Genomic DNA, 16,809 nt, shown 5'->3' with positions numbered 1-16,809 from the left:
TACCATCACCTCTTCAGGTACATATACAGGGGCTCACAGAGGTTAGGTGCCCTGCCTTAGGTCATGCAGGGAATGTGCAATGAGCTCTGGAGTCCCCCCACTTGTAACCCTTGCAGTACGTTGCTGACAATGCCTGCAAAGAGATCATGAAGGCTGGAAGCTCAGCACAGTTCCTGACATTCCCAGGAATAATTTTATTGCTGAATTGGGATTCACGCTCTTTGTGGAGGAGAGAGGAGTCAGGCCAGATCTTCGTGGATGATAAGGATTGAGACAGGCAGAAGGGGGAAGAAGAGGCAGGTCATATGAGGGAACAGTGTGAACAAAGGTGGGAAATGGGCAGGATGGAATCTAATGGGAGCGAAAGCTGAGAAAATTACACCAGGCCTGGAAAAGTCAAGAGCAAGGGCTGGCTGCAATGCAGCAGCCACTAGGATCATTAGAGGATTTTATTTATTTGTTGAATTTAACATTTACTTGTACACATTTGTGGAACAGAACATGTTGTTTCAATACATGCATATACCGCACAACCATTAAAGGATTTTAGGCAAAGGAGAAATTTGTAATTCTCCTGAGACAAAAGCATTGACTCAGAAAGACAAATCTCTCCAGAGAATAAAAATGTTTACCTTTTTTAGCCCAAATCTTCAGGACTGACTTGAAACATGAAAAGCATGTTCTTTCTAGGGATGAAATATCCAACAGGAGGCTATGATAACCCTTGCAAATAGAAGGCAAAGAAATGAGTACCTGTCTTTGTTAAAGGTTTTACTGATGGACCCATTGAGCATCACTTGGACCACACCACAGGCAGCTTCTGCAAACTTAAAAAAACAAATGCCCACCATTCTTCAACATGCAAATTTAATCACCTTGTCCCAGCAGTTCCAGTCAAAACAGTGCTTACATTAGGTAGTGAAGGAGGGAATATCCTGTATGGTTTTGGTACAGGAATGCCAGGTCTATATAATATTTATCCAAGCCATTGGAGGGATGATGCTTCACATCAGAGTTCTTGAAGCATTTGCTCCAATCTGTATTTGAACAATGCAGTTCAATGTCATTGTTCACAGGGCTGCTAAATTCGGTAGTTCAGAAGGTGGAAGTCCAGATAAGTAAGAGCAATGTCGCTAGAGGAGGAAGATGAAAGCTCTCTGAGTGTCATGCACTATAGACACTACATGTCATTTAGTGGGAGCAGGGTGGACGATTCAGGAGTCAGGGAAATGGAAACACCATGAAAGGGGAAACTGAGGAAAGAGAAGGTGACCCTGAGTCCTGGAAAAAGAAAAGGGAGAAATGAATGAATGAATGAATGAATATGATTGAGCAAGGCATTTTATTTCTTCATGCAGCAAACATTCCACAGGAATTTTTGCTAGATACTGGGGAGAAAACATAAACAAAATAATGATCTGGATGCTTCCTCTAGGAGGCCTACGCAGATCCCTAAGACTAGCTCGGGTCCCCTTCTCTGAACTCTAACAGCATCCCATGTCCCCTTCACATTATCCAACTATATCACACTGTAACAATGAGCTTAAGGTAGATTTAGCTGCCATACTAAGAGTTTCATGAGAGCCATGAGCCTGACTACCTTGCTTGCCTCCACAGCCTGGGGTGCCTTGTACCTGGTGCATGGCACAGAGTGGGTGACCAGGAAAAATCCATGGAAGGAAAAAGGATGGGAGGGAGGAAGGGCAAGAGGAAGTAAGAAGTCCAATACTCTGTAGTAGAAATTAGGAAAGAACAAGAAAAGTGTAAAGGAAGGCACAAAAGCCAAGTCCTGAAAGATAAACAGCATTGCACCAGGTGAAGACTGAGGCAGCTATGAACAGAAAGACTTAAGAATTTAAGAGAACACTGGTGTCTGGGGGGAAATGCCAGCGGATGCTGAAATTGGGCAAACAAGTTAATTCATGCTGGGCCATGAATGCTTTACCAAAGAATCTGGACGTTAGATTAATCTGCAGGTGTTATTAACACCACCAAAGGATTTGAGACTGGACTGTGAAAGTTAATGCTGCTTCTGTCTTTCATTGGAGGTGATGAGCAAAGGGACAGAGGCTCAATTCTTATTACTAATCATGAGTACCAACTCAAAAGAGTACTTTCAGGTGCCAGGCATGGACCCCACAGGATATAATTCTCAAGAGTTCCCACAAGGTAACTATCGGGTCAGTTTGTCTCAGGGTCACATAACTTGGAAGCAAGGAGGTGAGGTGGGAATTTGAGCCACCAAGCAGCACTTCCTCTATTGTCAGAAAAAGAAAAGGACTAGTCTGACAAAAGAAGACCATCCACAAACGTCGATGAGCCTTTTGCAAAGATAAAGGTGCAGGTGTCCAGGTAGCTCACGACAACAGGGCACCTTCAATCTCCTTCACCACTGTCCTCCCAGCACCAAGGACTGAGCAGGGATCACAAGTAGATGCTTGATACATATAAAATATGACTTGGCTTTAAAACTTTTTAGCAATAGCATTTCCCTAAAATATATGATAGAGAGATGAAATAATCAGAAGCTATTCTAGGAAAAAACAAACAAACAAACAGAAAGTACTCAGTGCCCCTGATTTTTCACAGCACATAGTAGGTACTCAACAATTACTTGTTAAATGGAAAGATTCTCAGTTATTCGACAGGATAATGGTATCTTATTTAAACATTGCAGGAACCCTATGGAACAGGCATATTTTGATCTCCATTTGACAAATGAAGAATCTAAACGTCAGAATGGTTAAGGAATTTGCCCGAATTTAAAGGTGATTTCCTTACTTCAACCCCAAGGCTGTTCACCTTTCTCCGCCATACGCGGGTTTACCTGAATCCCCTTAAGGCACGTGTTCAGTTAGGTACCAAAAGGGAGTTAAGGAAGATCAAGCCTGCCATTTAGGAGACAGAACCAATAAGTAGATTCAAACAATAAAATTGAAGAGCATGACTTTGCAATCAGGCAGATCTAGGTGAGCCTCTCACCTCTCCTACTTACTAACACAGTGACCCTGGATGAGTAACTTAGCCTCTAAGTCTTAGCTTCTTCACCTTTAATGTGGGAATTTGTACCTTCTCACGCTATCTACTGAGAGGACTAAATGAGAATGACATAGCAAAGGCACCTCCAGGCTTGTCACAAATATGTGACATATGAATGTATATGTCTTCCTCAAAATTCACATGTTGGAACCTAAGACTTAACGTGACAGTATTAAGAGGTGGGGACTTTAGGAAGTGGGGATCCATGCCTTATGAAAGGGTTCAAGGGAACTACCATGGCCCTTTTTGCCCTTCTCCTTCCACCATGTGAGGACGCAGCAACAAGGTGTAATCTTGGAAGCAGAGAATAGCTCTGGCCAGACCCTGAATCTGCTGGTGCCTTGATCTTGGACTTTCCAGCCTCCAGAGCTGTGAAGAAATAAATTTCTTTTCTTTATCAATTGCCCGGTCTCAGGTATTTTCTTATAGCAGCACAAACAGACTAACACATAGGCATTTAATTAACATAAGTTTTCATTTGGCCCAGCTCCTCAGATGTGTAAGTTTAATTTTGGAGAATTACAATTAGTGTATTTTTACTGCCTCTTCCTCTTTCACTTCTTTCTTCTTTTCTTTATTTCTCTTTCTTTTTTTTTTTTTCCTAGTCCACTTGCAAAGAATTTTTTCCTTGTCCACTTGCAAAGAAGCAACTTATAAGAAAAATGAATACAGATAGCTTCAAGTAAAATCAGCAATAGATGGGAGCGGGGGGCATGGTGATGATTTCCCAGCCCAGATTCTGGATCTGGAGTCAGACAACATGGGATACACTCCAAATCTGCCATTTACTAACTGTGTGCAATTGGTAGATTGCTTATTTACCTGTACCTCCGTATTGGCATCTGTAAAATGGGTATGACACTCATGGTACCTACTTAATAGGGTTTTTGTGAGCATGAAAGTTCTTAATTCATGTAAAGAGCTGAGGACTGTATCTGGCACATAGTAAGTGGTCTATAAATGCAGATTATTAAGACTGCTCCAGGAATCTAAAGTTGACCTGAATTAAAGGATTGAATCAAGCCCCTGCTTCCTGGCAACCAAAATCAAAGAATGGGTAAGAGCAAATATTCTTCAACTGAAGCCCACGAACCCTCCATGAATGCTTGAAAATTGTATGTGAAAATAATCTGGCATGTGCTTCTGAACCTTTTTCTCAGGAAAAAATCCTATATTTTTATTCCTAAAAAGATCCGTGATCCAAAAAGTGTTAAAACCAACCACGGACTGGAAGAGATCTTAAATTCTTTGGTTTCCAACATGCCAGCATTTCACTGCTTTGTACTTACCCTCTGGGAAACCATTTTCCAGAATACTGAATTAGGGTTGTTGCTGCAGTCTTTCTTCCAGTGTGGGCAAGACTGATAGTTCATTTCTAAAAGACACAGTTTACAGAAAATAATTAAGTAGAAGAGAAAGAGCATAAATAAGCTCCATTCTCCCCTGGCTGTCCCCTCACAGGCTATTTTTTCAGTGGCACCACTGCCGAGATGGAGGATTGAGAAGGGGCACATCTCGACCTAATTTAACTAAGTGTGCCCTGACTCCCTTCCAAGTCCTCACCTTACCTTCCAAATCCCAGACAGGAACACAGTGACAGGTTTTAAGTCATCATTCTGGGAAATAGCAGCAAAAGTTCATTCAATAGAGACAAGCCCCGACATTCAGGAAGAATTACAAACAAAACCAGGCCTCCAAGGGTCACTCTCACCAATCACTTCTCTGCTTCCTAACAACTCTCTATTGTTGACAGTTTGCTCTCCAACCTCCTTAAGTCCCCACACCTTAGGCGCAGATGTCCTCAGTCTTCTACACTCACCCCCATCAAGACAGGCTCAGCCCTCAGTGAGGTGTAATAGACACTGAGCATGAATGAATAGTTTCCTTGTCACATCTCCCAAGGGTATCTGCCTTAATGCACAAACATTTATTGAGTGTTATGCCCTGGGGGTAAGAGGTGAATTAGATGAGAGCCCTGCCTTCAGAGAACACATAATGTCATGTGTAATCAAATAAACCAGAGAAAGATCAACTTGGGATGAAGCTTGTGCAGCAGCAGCAGGGAAGGTTGACATTGAACTTGGTTTTGAAGGATGAACAGGAGTCTTCAGGCAGACAAGATAAAGAAAGGTGCTCCATGCAGAGAGAAGATATGCAAAGGCACAGAGGTGTGGGACAGCCTAGTGTGTTCATATTAGTGCTCCCAGAGCAGAAGGGGTGAGGAGAGGAGTGATAGAAGATGAGATGGATAAGAGACAGAGGCCAGGTCATGCCAAGGAATTTAGACTTTACCCTAGAGACAAAAGAGAGCTATTTAGGTTTGGGTAGGAGACAGATACAATCACATTTTCATTTTAGGAAGAACACAGTGGTTGCCAGATGGAGACTGACATAAAGGGGTGAAGAGTGAGCAGTAAGAATACAACAGACCTAGCAAGAAAGGAAAGTGTGTTCGTGTGCTGGACTCAGGCAGTGCTAATGGGATAGGAAGGATGAATTACCAGGCAAATAGATTAGGTTGGTGACTGATTGACTGGGGGCAGTAAGAAAGAGGGCATATCACCACAGAAAAATGTTAACTATGTGAAGAAAGGATATGATAATTAGCTTCACTGTAGTAATTGGTTCAGTATTTATATGTATATCAAAACATCACACTGTACATCTTAAGTATATTAAAAAATTTTTAAAGAAAAAATGACTCGGCCCTACGGTGCCAGTGTGCAACCAAGCAAGTAGGCCTCACTGCCGCTGGACCCCAGCCCCAGCCCAGCCAAGTGTGCGCCAAACAGAGAGGTGCACCCCCAGAGAGGCCCGAGACCTGAGGAGACCATGTGCCTCATGGTGCCAGCACATGACCTAGCAGGAAGGCCTCACCACTGCAGGACCCCATCCCCAGCCCAGCTGAGTGTGCACTGACCAGAGAGGCACCTCTCCGGAGAAACCCGAGACCTACGGCAAGCACACACCTGAGGTGCCAGCAGGCATCCAAGCAGACACTGAGGCAGCAGTGCCAAATTGGCAGCCCCGGCAGGATCCTAGCCGGACAATAGTGTCGAACCAGTGGACCATGAAATCCCTTGCCACAATGACTAAACATCAAAGGAAAGATACCAGAAATATGAAAAATCAAGAAAGTACATGACCGAAGGGTAACAACTCTCAAGTCCTAGATCCTATAGAACAAGAAGCCCTTGAAATGTCTTACAAGGAATTTTGAGTGATAATTCTAAGGAAACAATGAGATACAAGAAAACTCAGCTAGACAACACGATGAAATGAGGATAAGTATACAAGACCTGAAAGAAGAAATGTACAAGAAAATAATGCCCTGAAAAAGAATGCAGCAGAGCTTGCCAAGCTGAAGAATTCACTCAATAAAAAAAAAAAAAAAAAACAGAGAGTTTAACCAACAGGCTTGCAGAAGCAGAAGAAGGAACTTCTGACCTTGAAGATGGGCTGTTTGAAATAACACAGGCAGACAGAAAAAAAAGAAAAAAGAATTACAAACATTGAAGAAAATCTAAGAGAGATATCGGAAAACCTTAAGCACTCAAATATCCGAGTCATGGGTATTCAAGAAGGGGAGGAAAAAGGAGATCGCATTGAAAACATATTCAACAAAATAGTGGCAGAAAACTTCCCAGGTATTGGAAAAGACACAGATCTTCAGATTCAGGAAGCTCAAAGATCCCCAAATGTATTCAAACTGAAAAGGTCTTCCCCGAGATATGTTATAGTCGAATTGGCAAAACTCAAAGACAAAGAGAGAATTTTAACAGCTGTAAGAGAGAAGCATCAAATCACCTATAAGGGAACCCCAATCAGACTAACATCAGACTTTTCTGATGTTAGTCTAACATCAGAAAAAGCCAGAAAGGAATAGGATGATATATTCAAAATACTAAAAGACAGAGATTGTCAGCCAAGAATACTCTACCCCACAAGGTTATCCTTCTGAAATGAAGGGCAAATAGTATATTTCTCAGACAAACAAAAACTGCAGGAGTTCACTACCCCACTACCACCCTTACAGGAAATTCTCAAGGGAGTACTGGGTTTGGTACCTGAAAAATAACTACTGCCATAAAAACTCAAGAAAAATCAAAACCCACTAGTAAAATAAAAATGCCAACAATGAAGAGGAAAAAAAAGTTTATCTACAACCCAAGAAATCAACAAATACAGAAGACAAACAGTAAATCAGAAAGAAAGGAACAAAAGACACTTAAGACATCCAAACAAAAATCAGTAAAATGCTACGAGTAAATCAACACTTTCAATAACAACTCTTAATATGAAAGGATTAAATTCCCCAATCAAAAAACACAGACTGGCTGACTGGATTAAAAAGGAGGACTCAACTATATGTTGCCTTCAAGAGACCCACCTCACCTATAAAGACTCACATAGACTAAGAGTGAAAAGATGGAAAAAGATTTACCATGCAAACAGAAATGAAAAACGAGCTGCAGTAGCTATTCTTATATCTGATAAAATAGACTTTAAACTAAAAACCATAAAAAGAGATAATGAGAGACACTATGTAATGATAAAAGGATTGATCCACCAAGAAGACATAACAATCATAAATATATACACACCCAATGTCAGAGTAGCCAGATTTATAAAGCAAATTGTATTAGACCTAAAGAAGGAAACAGACACTAATACCATAATAACAGGGGAACTGAACACCCCACTATCAATATTGTACAGATCATCTAGACAAAAAATCAGCAGAGAAACACAAGATCTAAACAACACTCTAGACCAATTGGACTTGGCAGATATCTACAGAACATTCCATCCAACAACCTCAGAATATTCATTCTTCTCAGCAGCACATGGATCATTCTCCAGGATAGATCACTTGTTAAGTCACAAATCAAGTCTCAACAAATTCAAAAAAATTGGAATTATCCCATGTATTTTTTCAGACCACAATGTATTAAAATTAGAAATCAATAACAAACGAAATTCTGGAAACTATACAAACAAATGGAAATTAAACAGCATTCTACTTAATGACATATGGGTCCAAGAAGAAATCAAACAGGAAATAAAAAAATTTACTGAAACTAATGAAAACAATGATACATCATACCAAAACCTGTGGGATACTGCAAAAAAAGAAGGGGGAAATTTATTGAATTAAATGCTTACTTCAGAAGAATGGAAAGATGGCAAGTGAACAACCTAATACTTCACCTTAAAGAACTAGAAAAACAAGAGTAATCCAAACCCAAAGTTAGCAGACAGAAAGAAATCATTAAGATCAGAGCAGAACTTAATGAAATTGAAACCCAAAAAATGATACAAAAGATCAATGAATCAAAAAGTTGGTTTTTTGAAAAGATAAATAAAATTGACAAACCATTAGCATGGCTAACAAAAAAAAGAAGAGAGAAGACCCAAATAACAAAAAATTAGAAATGAAAATGGTGATATTACAACTGATACCCCTGAAATACAAGGAATCATTAGAGACTACTATAAACAACCATATGCCAACAAATTTGAAAATCTAGAGGAAATGGATAAATTTCTGGACACACACAAGCTACCAAAACTGAGCCAAGATGATGTAGAAAATCTTAACAGACCAATAACAATAAAAGACATTGAAGCTGTTATCAGAAGGCTCCCAACAAAGAAAAGCCCAGGACCAGATGGATTCACAGCAGAATTCTACCAAACATTCAAAGAGGAATTGACACCAATTCTCTACAAACTATTCCAAAAGATTGAAACAGAGGCAATTCTCCTAAACTCATTCTATGAAGCAAACATCACTCTGATAACAAAACCAGGTAAAGATACAACTAAAAAAGAAAACTACAGGCCAATATCCTTGATGAGCAGATACAAAAATCCTCAATAAAAATACTAGCTAACAGAATACAGCAACACATACTCAAAATTATACACAGTGATCAAGTTGGATTCATCCCAGGGATGAAAGGTTGGTTCGATATATGCAAAAAAATAAATATGATACACCATAGCAATGAAATCAAACACAAGGACTATATGATCATCTCTATAGATGCTGAAAAAGCATTTGATAAAATTCAACACTCATTCATGATAAAAACTCTCTAAAAGTAGGTATAGATGGAAAGTATCTCAACATAACTAAAGCCATGTATGATAAACCCACTGCCAATATCATCCTGAATGAAAAAAGCTTTCAGCTTTTCCCTTAAGGACAGGAACTAGACACTCTCACCACTCCTATTCAACATAGTGTTGGAAGTACCAGCCAGAGCAATCAGAATTGAGAAGGAAATAAAGGGCATCCAAATTGGAAAAGATGAAGTCAAACTGTTCCTGTTTGCAAATGACATGATCCTATATATTGAACAGCCTAAAGCCTCTACAAAAAAACTCTTGGAGTTGATAAATGATTTTAGCAAACTTTCAGGATACAAAATCAACACACAAAATCAGTAGCATTTCTATTCTCCAATAGTGAACATGCAGAAAGAGAAATCAAGAAAGCCTGCCCATTTACAATAGCCACCCAAAAAATAAAATACTTAGGAATTGAGTTAACCAAGGATGTGAAAAATCTCTATAATGAGAACTACAAACCACTGCTGAGAGAAATTAAAGAGGACACAAGAAGATGGAAAGATATCCCATGCTCTTGGACTGGAAGAATCAACATTGTGAAAATGTCCATACTACCCAAAGTGATATACAAATTCAATGCAATCCCCATCAAAATTCCAATGACATTTTTCTCAGAAATGGAAAAAACTATCCAGACATTTATATGAAATAATGAAAGACCACACATAGCCAAGCAATTCTGAGCAAAAAAATAAATAAATAAGTAAAGCTGGAGGCATAACAGTGCCTGACTTTAAACTATACTACAAAGCTATAATAACCAAAACAGCATAGTACTGGCATAAAAACAGACACACTGATCAACGGAATAGAATAGAGTATCCAGAAATCAACGCACACACCTACAGCCATCTGATCTTTGACAAAGGCACCAAGCCTATACACTGGGGAAGAGACCGCCTCTTCAGCAAATGGTGATGGGATAACTGGATATCCATATGCAGGACAAGGAAACTAGACCCATACTTCTCACCATATACTAAGATCAACTCAAAATGGATTAAAGAATTAAATATACACCCTGAAACAATAAAACCTCATAAAGAAAATATAGGAGAAACACTTCAGGAAGTAGGACTGGACACAGACTTCATGAATACGACCACAAAAGCATGGGCAACCAAAGGAGAAATAAACAAATGGGATTATATCAAACTAAAAAGCTTCTGCACAGCAAAAGAAATTAATTAACAGAGTTAAAAGACAACCAACAGAGTGGGAGAAAACATTTGCAAAATACACATCTGACAAAGGATTAATATCCAGAATATACAAGGAACTCAAACAACTTTACAACAAAAAAACAAGTAACCCCATTAAAAAATGGGCAAAAGAGCTAAATAGGCATTTCTCTAAGGAAGATATATGAAGTGCCAACAGACACATGAAAAAATGCTCAACATCACTCAGCATTTGGGAAATGCAAATCAAAACCACACTGAGTAACCATCTCACCCCAGTTAGGATGGCTAATATCCAAAAGACTGTGAATGATAAATGCTGGAGAGGTTGTGGAGAAAAAGGAACTCTCATACATTGTTGGTGGGACTGCAAAATGGTGCAGCCTCTATGGAAAATGGTATGGAGGTTCCTCAAACAACTTCAGATAGATCTACCATATGACCCAGCTATCCCATTACTGGGAATATACCCAGAGGAATGGAAATCATCAAGTTGAAGGTATACCTGTTCTCCAATGTTCATCACAGCACTCTTTACAATAGCTAAGAGCTGGAATCAGCCCAAATGTCCATCATCAGATGAGTGGATACAGAAAATGTGGTATATCCACACAATGGAATACTACTCAGCTATAAAAAAGAATGAAATACTGCCATTTGCAACAACATGGATGGACCTAGAGAGAATTATATTAAGTGAAACAAGTCAGGCACAGAAAGAGAAATATCACAAGTTCTCACTTATTGGTGGGAGCTAAAAATAAATAAATAAATACACAAAGTAAATGGGGGGGAGGAAGGGAGAAAGATATAACAACTACAATTCCGTGAAGTTGATATGACAAGTGAACAGAAAGGACATTGTTAAGAGGGAGGGGGGAGAGGGAGGAGGGAAGGAGGTTTCGGTAATGGGCCACAAGAATCAACCACATTGTATATTGACAAAATAAAATTAAATTCAAAAAATAAAAAATGGCTCAAAGTTGTGTCCAAGAACTTTGTGATGTAAAATAAAATCATTAATAAATAAGTCTCATAAGGACCAGTCCCTGCAGAAAGGAAGGAAGGAGAATCTGGGAATATCTTACCTCAACTTTGCATTATCAAGCAGGTAGGGAAGGTGTATGGAGAGAGGCCCTAGAACACTTTCTTACACCCAGAAGTCAGACAGCATGGCAGGTGTGCGTTTCCTCTCTGGGTTTGTGGAGAGCTGCCCCTAAAGAAACACCATCAGTCTACTTTTACCTTCTTATGGGTTGAATTTTATCCTCCCAAGTGATATGTTGAGTCCTAACCCCTGGTACCTGTGAATGTGACTCTATTTGGAAATAGGGTCTTTGCAGATGTAATCAAATTAGGATGAGGTCACAAGGGTGGATGGACCCTAACTCAATATAATTGGTGTTCTTACATGGAGGGGAAATTTGGACACAGAGACAGAGACTCACAGAGGTAAGGTGATGTGAAGACACATGGGGAGAAGACAGCCATATGACGATGGTGACAGAGGTTGGAGTAATGCATCTAAACACCAAAGAATACCAAAGATTGTCAGCAACCATCAATAGCTGGAAAAGGCAAGGAAAGTTTCTCCCCTAGAGCGATCAGAGAGAGCCTGGCCCAGCCGACACCTTGGTTTTGGACTTCAAGCCTCCATAATTGTAACACAGTAAATTTCTATTTTTTTTTATATTATTTATTGATACAGGACTGTGTAAAATAAACATGTTTTTTGTGTTATTGCTTTTTTAATGAGAGTCTTTCGATTTTCTTTTTTATAATTTCCTTTTTTAAAAATTGTAACATAGTTGATTGTACATATCTGTGGGGTACAATGTTGAATATCAATACCTGTGTGCAATATGTGATGTTCAAATCAGGATAATTAGTATGTTCAACATTATACAATGTAATCGACTGTCATGGCCACTGGCTGGTTAGCTTGGTTGGTTAGAGTGCAGCCTTATAACACCAAGGTCGCAAGTTTGGATCTCTGGACTGCCCAGCCACCAAAAAAGAAAAATAAACCCATAAATTTCTACTTTTTTAAGCCACCCAATTTATGGTACTTCCTTACGGCAGCCACAGGAAACTAATACACACAGACCATAGACAGTTCTTGAGTATAAAACACTGGTAGTGACAGCAAGGAAAGTTCTAGATTGGAATCCTTTCCTAGATTGATAAAGTAATTCTGGAAGTTTTACAATAATTAAATGCTTTAAGAACAAAAGTCACTACAAATAAAATAAATAAATAAAAACATTCCTATGTACACATGTAAATAATTATCACGGAGTCAAAAGATAAATTTGAATCATCTCCCAATGGAGGAAAAATGTTGACGATAAAATGAACATACATTTTGTAAAGTGCTTATAGTTTATAGATTTTCATAAACATAAACCCCTTTTATCTTCACAACCACATCTAGGAATAAAAAATGTCCCTGTTTGTCACTTTCCCTCTCCACACTAGGATACTTCCCCCTTGCTGCCTACCATTATGCAAACACATCATTAAATAAAAATGTAAAGTTAGGAGTAAAATGAAAAAGGAAATTTGACAAGTAAGAGGAATTAAATTAAGAATACAAAAAGGCAAAAGAAAAAAGAAAAAGAGTTTAGATAGCTATAACATAAATTAAGATCTTCATAGTAAAAGCAATAAATGAGGTAAAACTAAGTCAGATAAAGAAAAATATTTAAGTCAGAATATAGAAAAATGAAAATACAAAGATCAGACCCTTTTGCCCTTCTGCCTTCTGCCATGTGAGGCTGCAGCTACAAAGTGCCATCTTGGAAGCAGAGCGTAAGCCTTCACCAGACACTGAATCTGCCAGCGCCTTCACCTTGGACTTCTCAGCCTCCAGGACTAAGTACTTACAGCCTGGAGAAGTAACATCAGCAAGATGGAGCAGCAGGAAGTCTCAGGCTTTACTCCTCCCCCCAACCTCCCACCCACAGAAAGTTCAACTAGCAACTATCCACAGACCAGAACATCTTTTTGAAAGCTCCAATACTGGGAAAGAAGAACAAGACACCCATGTGGTCTGCAGAACTGAAGGAAAACCAAATTGGAAGGATAAGAACAGTTTCATTTCAACTGCTCAACAAAGTAAACAATTAACTGTGAGAAGAGACAACCCACCGAATAGGAGAAAACATATGCAAACCATACATTGGCTAAGGGGTTAAGATCCAAGATATATGAGGAACCCAAACAACTCCATAGCAAGGAAACAAAAAAACTCAGTTAAAATATAGGCAATGAAAATGAATAGACATTTTTCAAAAGAAGACATACAAATGACCAACAGAGAAAATACTCCACATCGCTTATCATTAGGGAATTGCAAATTAAAACCACAATGAGATATCATCTCACACTTGTCAGAATGGCCCTTCTCAAAAAGACTAAAGAAAACAAGTATTGGTGAGGATGTGGTGAAGTGGGAACCCTTGAACACTGTTAGTATGAATGTCAACTAGTTTTCCATTATGGAAAACTGTATGGAGTTTCCTTGAAAAACTATAAATAGAATTATCACATGGCCCAGCACACCACTTCAGTGTGTTCACCCAAAAGATTTGAAATCAGTTTGTCAAAGAGATGTCTGCATGCACATGCTCGATACATCACTATTTACAATAGCCAGGCTATGGAATCAACCTAAGTGTCCATCAGTGGATAAATGGATAAAGAAAAGGTGGTGTATATGCACAATGGAATATTATTCAACCTTTAAAAAAGAAGAAAATTCTGTCCTTGGTGACAACATGGATGGAACTGGAGAACTTTATGTTAAGTGAAATAAGCCAGGCACTGAAAGACAAATACTGCATGTTCTCATTTATGTGTGGAATGTAAAACAATCAAACTCATAGAAGCAGAGAGCAGAATGGTGGTTAGGGAGGCTGGGCACGTGCAGGGACAGGGAGATGATGATGAAAGGGTACAAAATCTTAGTTAAACAGGAGGAATAAGGTTTTTTTTTGAGATCTATTGCACAGTGTGGTGGATATAGTTAATAGAACATTGCACATTTCAATATTGCTAAGAGTAAATTTCTCACTACAAAAAGTGCCAAGTATTTCAGATGATGGATGTGTTGGTTAGGTTGATTTAATTATTCCACATTGTATTTATAAATCATAACATCACTTTTTGCCCCATAAACATATACGATTATAAATTGTCAATTTACAATTAAATAAAAAAGTTATACATATCTATAAAAAATGATGAACCTGAAAAATAGCCAATATAATAGTGAGAAAGAGATTGAAATTAATAAAAATTGAAGCTGAAGAAGAAAGTAGATAAAATAAACAACATATACAAAATCCAATTTAAAAGAAAGCAAAAAATAATGTAAATAGATTTACAAAAATAGATTACTTTATTTATCACCATTTCATTCCCAGGAAGAATTGATGTGGTGAATGGAAAAATAAAACCAAAGGAGAAAAGTTTACTGTAAACAAATTTAAAAGCTAAAAATGTTAAATGAATGACCAAGAAAAAAGTTAAATTGTTATAAAGGAAATTTAGAAAGGAAAATGGGAAACACGGTAAAAACTATAAAACTTAACAACAAAAGAGAATAAATGGAGAAACATAATCATATACCATATTCTGGGTGGGAGGACTCAGAAGTAAGTATAAATTTAAATATTACAAAAGTAAAACTACTGGACAAAAATATAGAATGCTTCTCTAATCTTGGTGTGAGGAAAATCTTTTTAACAAGAAGCCATGAGAAAAAGGACCAACAGGTTTTCTGCATTTCTGTGTGGCAAAAGATAGACTATAAACAAGATTAAAAGAAAAGTTCAAACTAGATTTGCCACCTTGTGCCAGAAAACAGGCAGAACAATACAACAGCTAGAAGCACAAGTTCACAAGCCAGTCTTTCTCTGTTTGCTCCCAGATCTGCCACTTGCTAGCTGGCAAGTAACATAATTGTGCCTCAGACTTCTCATCTGTAAAATGGGATCCTATGGGGCCTCATGGTGCTGTGGATTAAATGAGTGAAAACTCAAAAAGCATGTAGAACATGGGCACTTTGTAAGTGCCCAGTAAGCATTACTCTTATTATTAGCATTAGCTCTTATTATTAATTTATAAGGAACATCTATTATTAAGAAAATGATAGACAACCCCATAAAGATAGTTAAAATAATAAACTGCCAATTTACATAATCAATAGTAATATCTACCATTAATATATATGCTTAGCCTCACAATCAGAGAAATTCAAAATATAGCAAGGTATTATGTTTTTACCAATGGGTCAAAAAATCTTCAAATATTATCTAGTATCAGTGAGGGTATAGGTAAATAAACAACCTCCTATATACTCTTGAAGAGAGTATAAATTGTTACCACGTTTTAAATGACATTTTATTAGTTTTATCACAATTTATCCTTTAACACTGAAATTACATTTATAGAGATTTATCTTTCAATAATACTTCAAGCATGCAGTGTATGTGCATACACTAAAGTGTTTTTTGCAACGGTGGTTGTAAAAGCAACAAAAACGAAAATAAACCAAATGTCCATCAATAGGATCAGTTAATGATGAAGCCTTTTAAAAGAATATGGTTATCTTTATACTTACTAATTTTAAGTGATTTATGCAAGTTGCAGAACAGTATGTGTGCATTTTAAATATATATATTTATATGGGTACAGGGAAAAGTCTGGAAGGATATGCACCAAATTGTTGACAATAGCTGCCCTTTGAGAAGCAATGTAGAGAGGGTGGGGGAAGGATGCAGGGTGACCTTCACTTTTTACTTGTATGCATTTCTGTAATATGCAAGCTGTTTTTTAAATAAGAATGCTTCATTTTTATAATTGAAAATAGTGCAAACCAGGAATGAAGAAGCTATAATAACATAAGCTTTTTAAAACAAATGGTCAAAAGCAATAAAAATAAAACAATATAAAGTAAAAATATCCACCATATAAATAAAAAGAGAAAGAGAAAAAAAGTGAAAACAGGCCCCATAGGGTTTTGTGAGTAGAAAATACCTTCCCACAGTGAGATGTTCTGGGTCTTTCTGGGCAGGATAAGGCCATCTCTGAAAAATGACGTCATAGCCACAGACTGGCCTGAGATGCAGAGGAGCCCACCCCATGGCTGCCACAGGCTGCCACAGTGGTTCTATAGAACAAGGACTTTGACCTCAGTCCCTCTGAGGCCTCATCCTGTTCTGGAATTCTTTGGTCCCGAATGATGCCTTTATAAGAAAGCACAATACAAATAATTCAGAAACAGGATCCATGAACACTTAGAAAAAAAGGATGAAATCAGAGAGCAAGGGCAACCCCAAACTCAGAAGTCAATTTTTCAGTAAAACAGGGATTGGTCTAGGGAATGCTATTTTACATCAGCCTGAGTTGTCAGAAAGTGTGTAGATGGAATCAGGATAGGTGCTTA

The 16,809-nt window shown here is 38.1% G+C and overlaps 1 protein-coding gene across 1 annotated transcript in view; it reads right to left on the bottom strand.

Annotated features, from left to right (window-relative positions):
• Positions 1-16,809, bottom strand: part of CD38 (CD38 molecule) — a 49,789-nt gene that overhangs the window by 4,597 nt on the left and 28,383 nt on the right. Inside the window, exons 4-5 of the mRNA XM_063107421.1 lie at positions 4,329-4,414; positions 754-827 (exon numbers count right to left, since the gene is read on the bottom strand). Coding sequence (XP_062963491.1) covers positions 754-827; positions 4,329-4,414 — 160 coding nt within the window. The remainder of the gene's footprint in view (positions 1-753; positions 828-4,328; positions 4,415-16,809) is intronic.

Source organism: Cynocephalus volans, chromosome 9 (assembly GCF_027409185.1).
Source record: "Cynocephalus volans isolate mCynVol1 chromosome 9, mCynVol1.pri, whole genome shotgun sequence".
Classification (NCBI taxonomy): Eukaryota; Metazoa; Chordata; class Mammalia; order Dermoptera; family Cynocephalidae; genus Cynocephalus; species Cynocephalus volans.
This window is presented reverse-complemented; position numbering and strand designations above follow the sequence as displayed.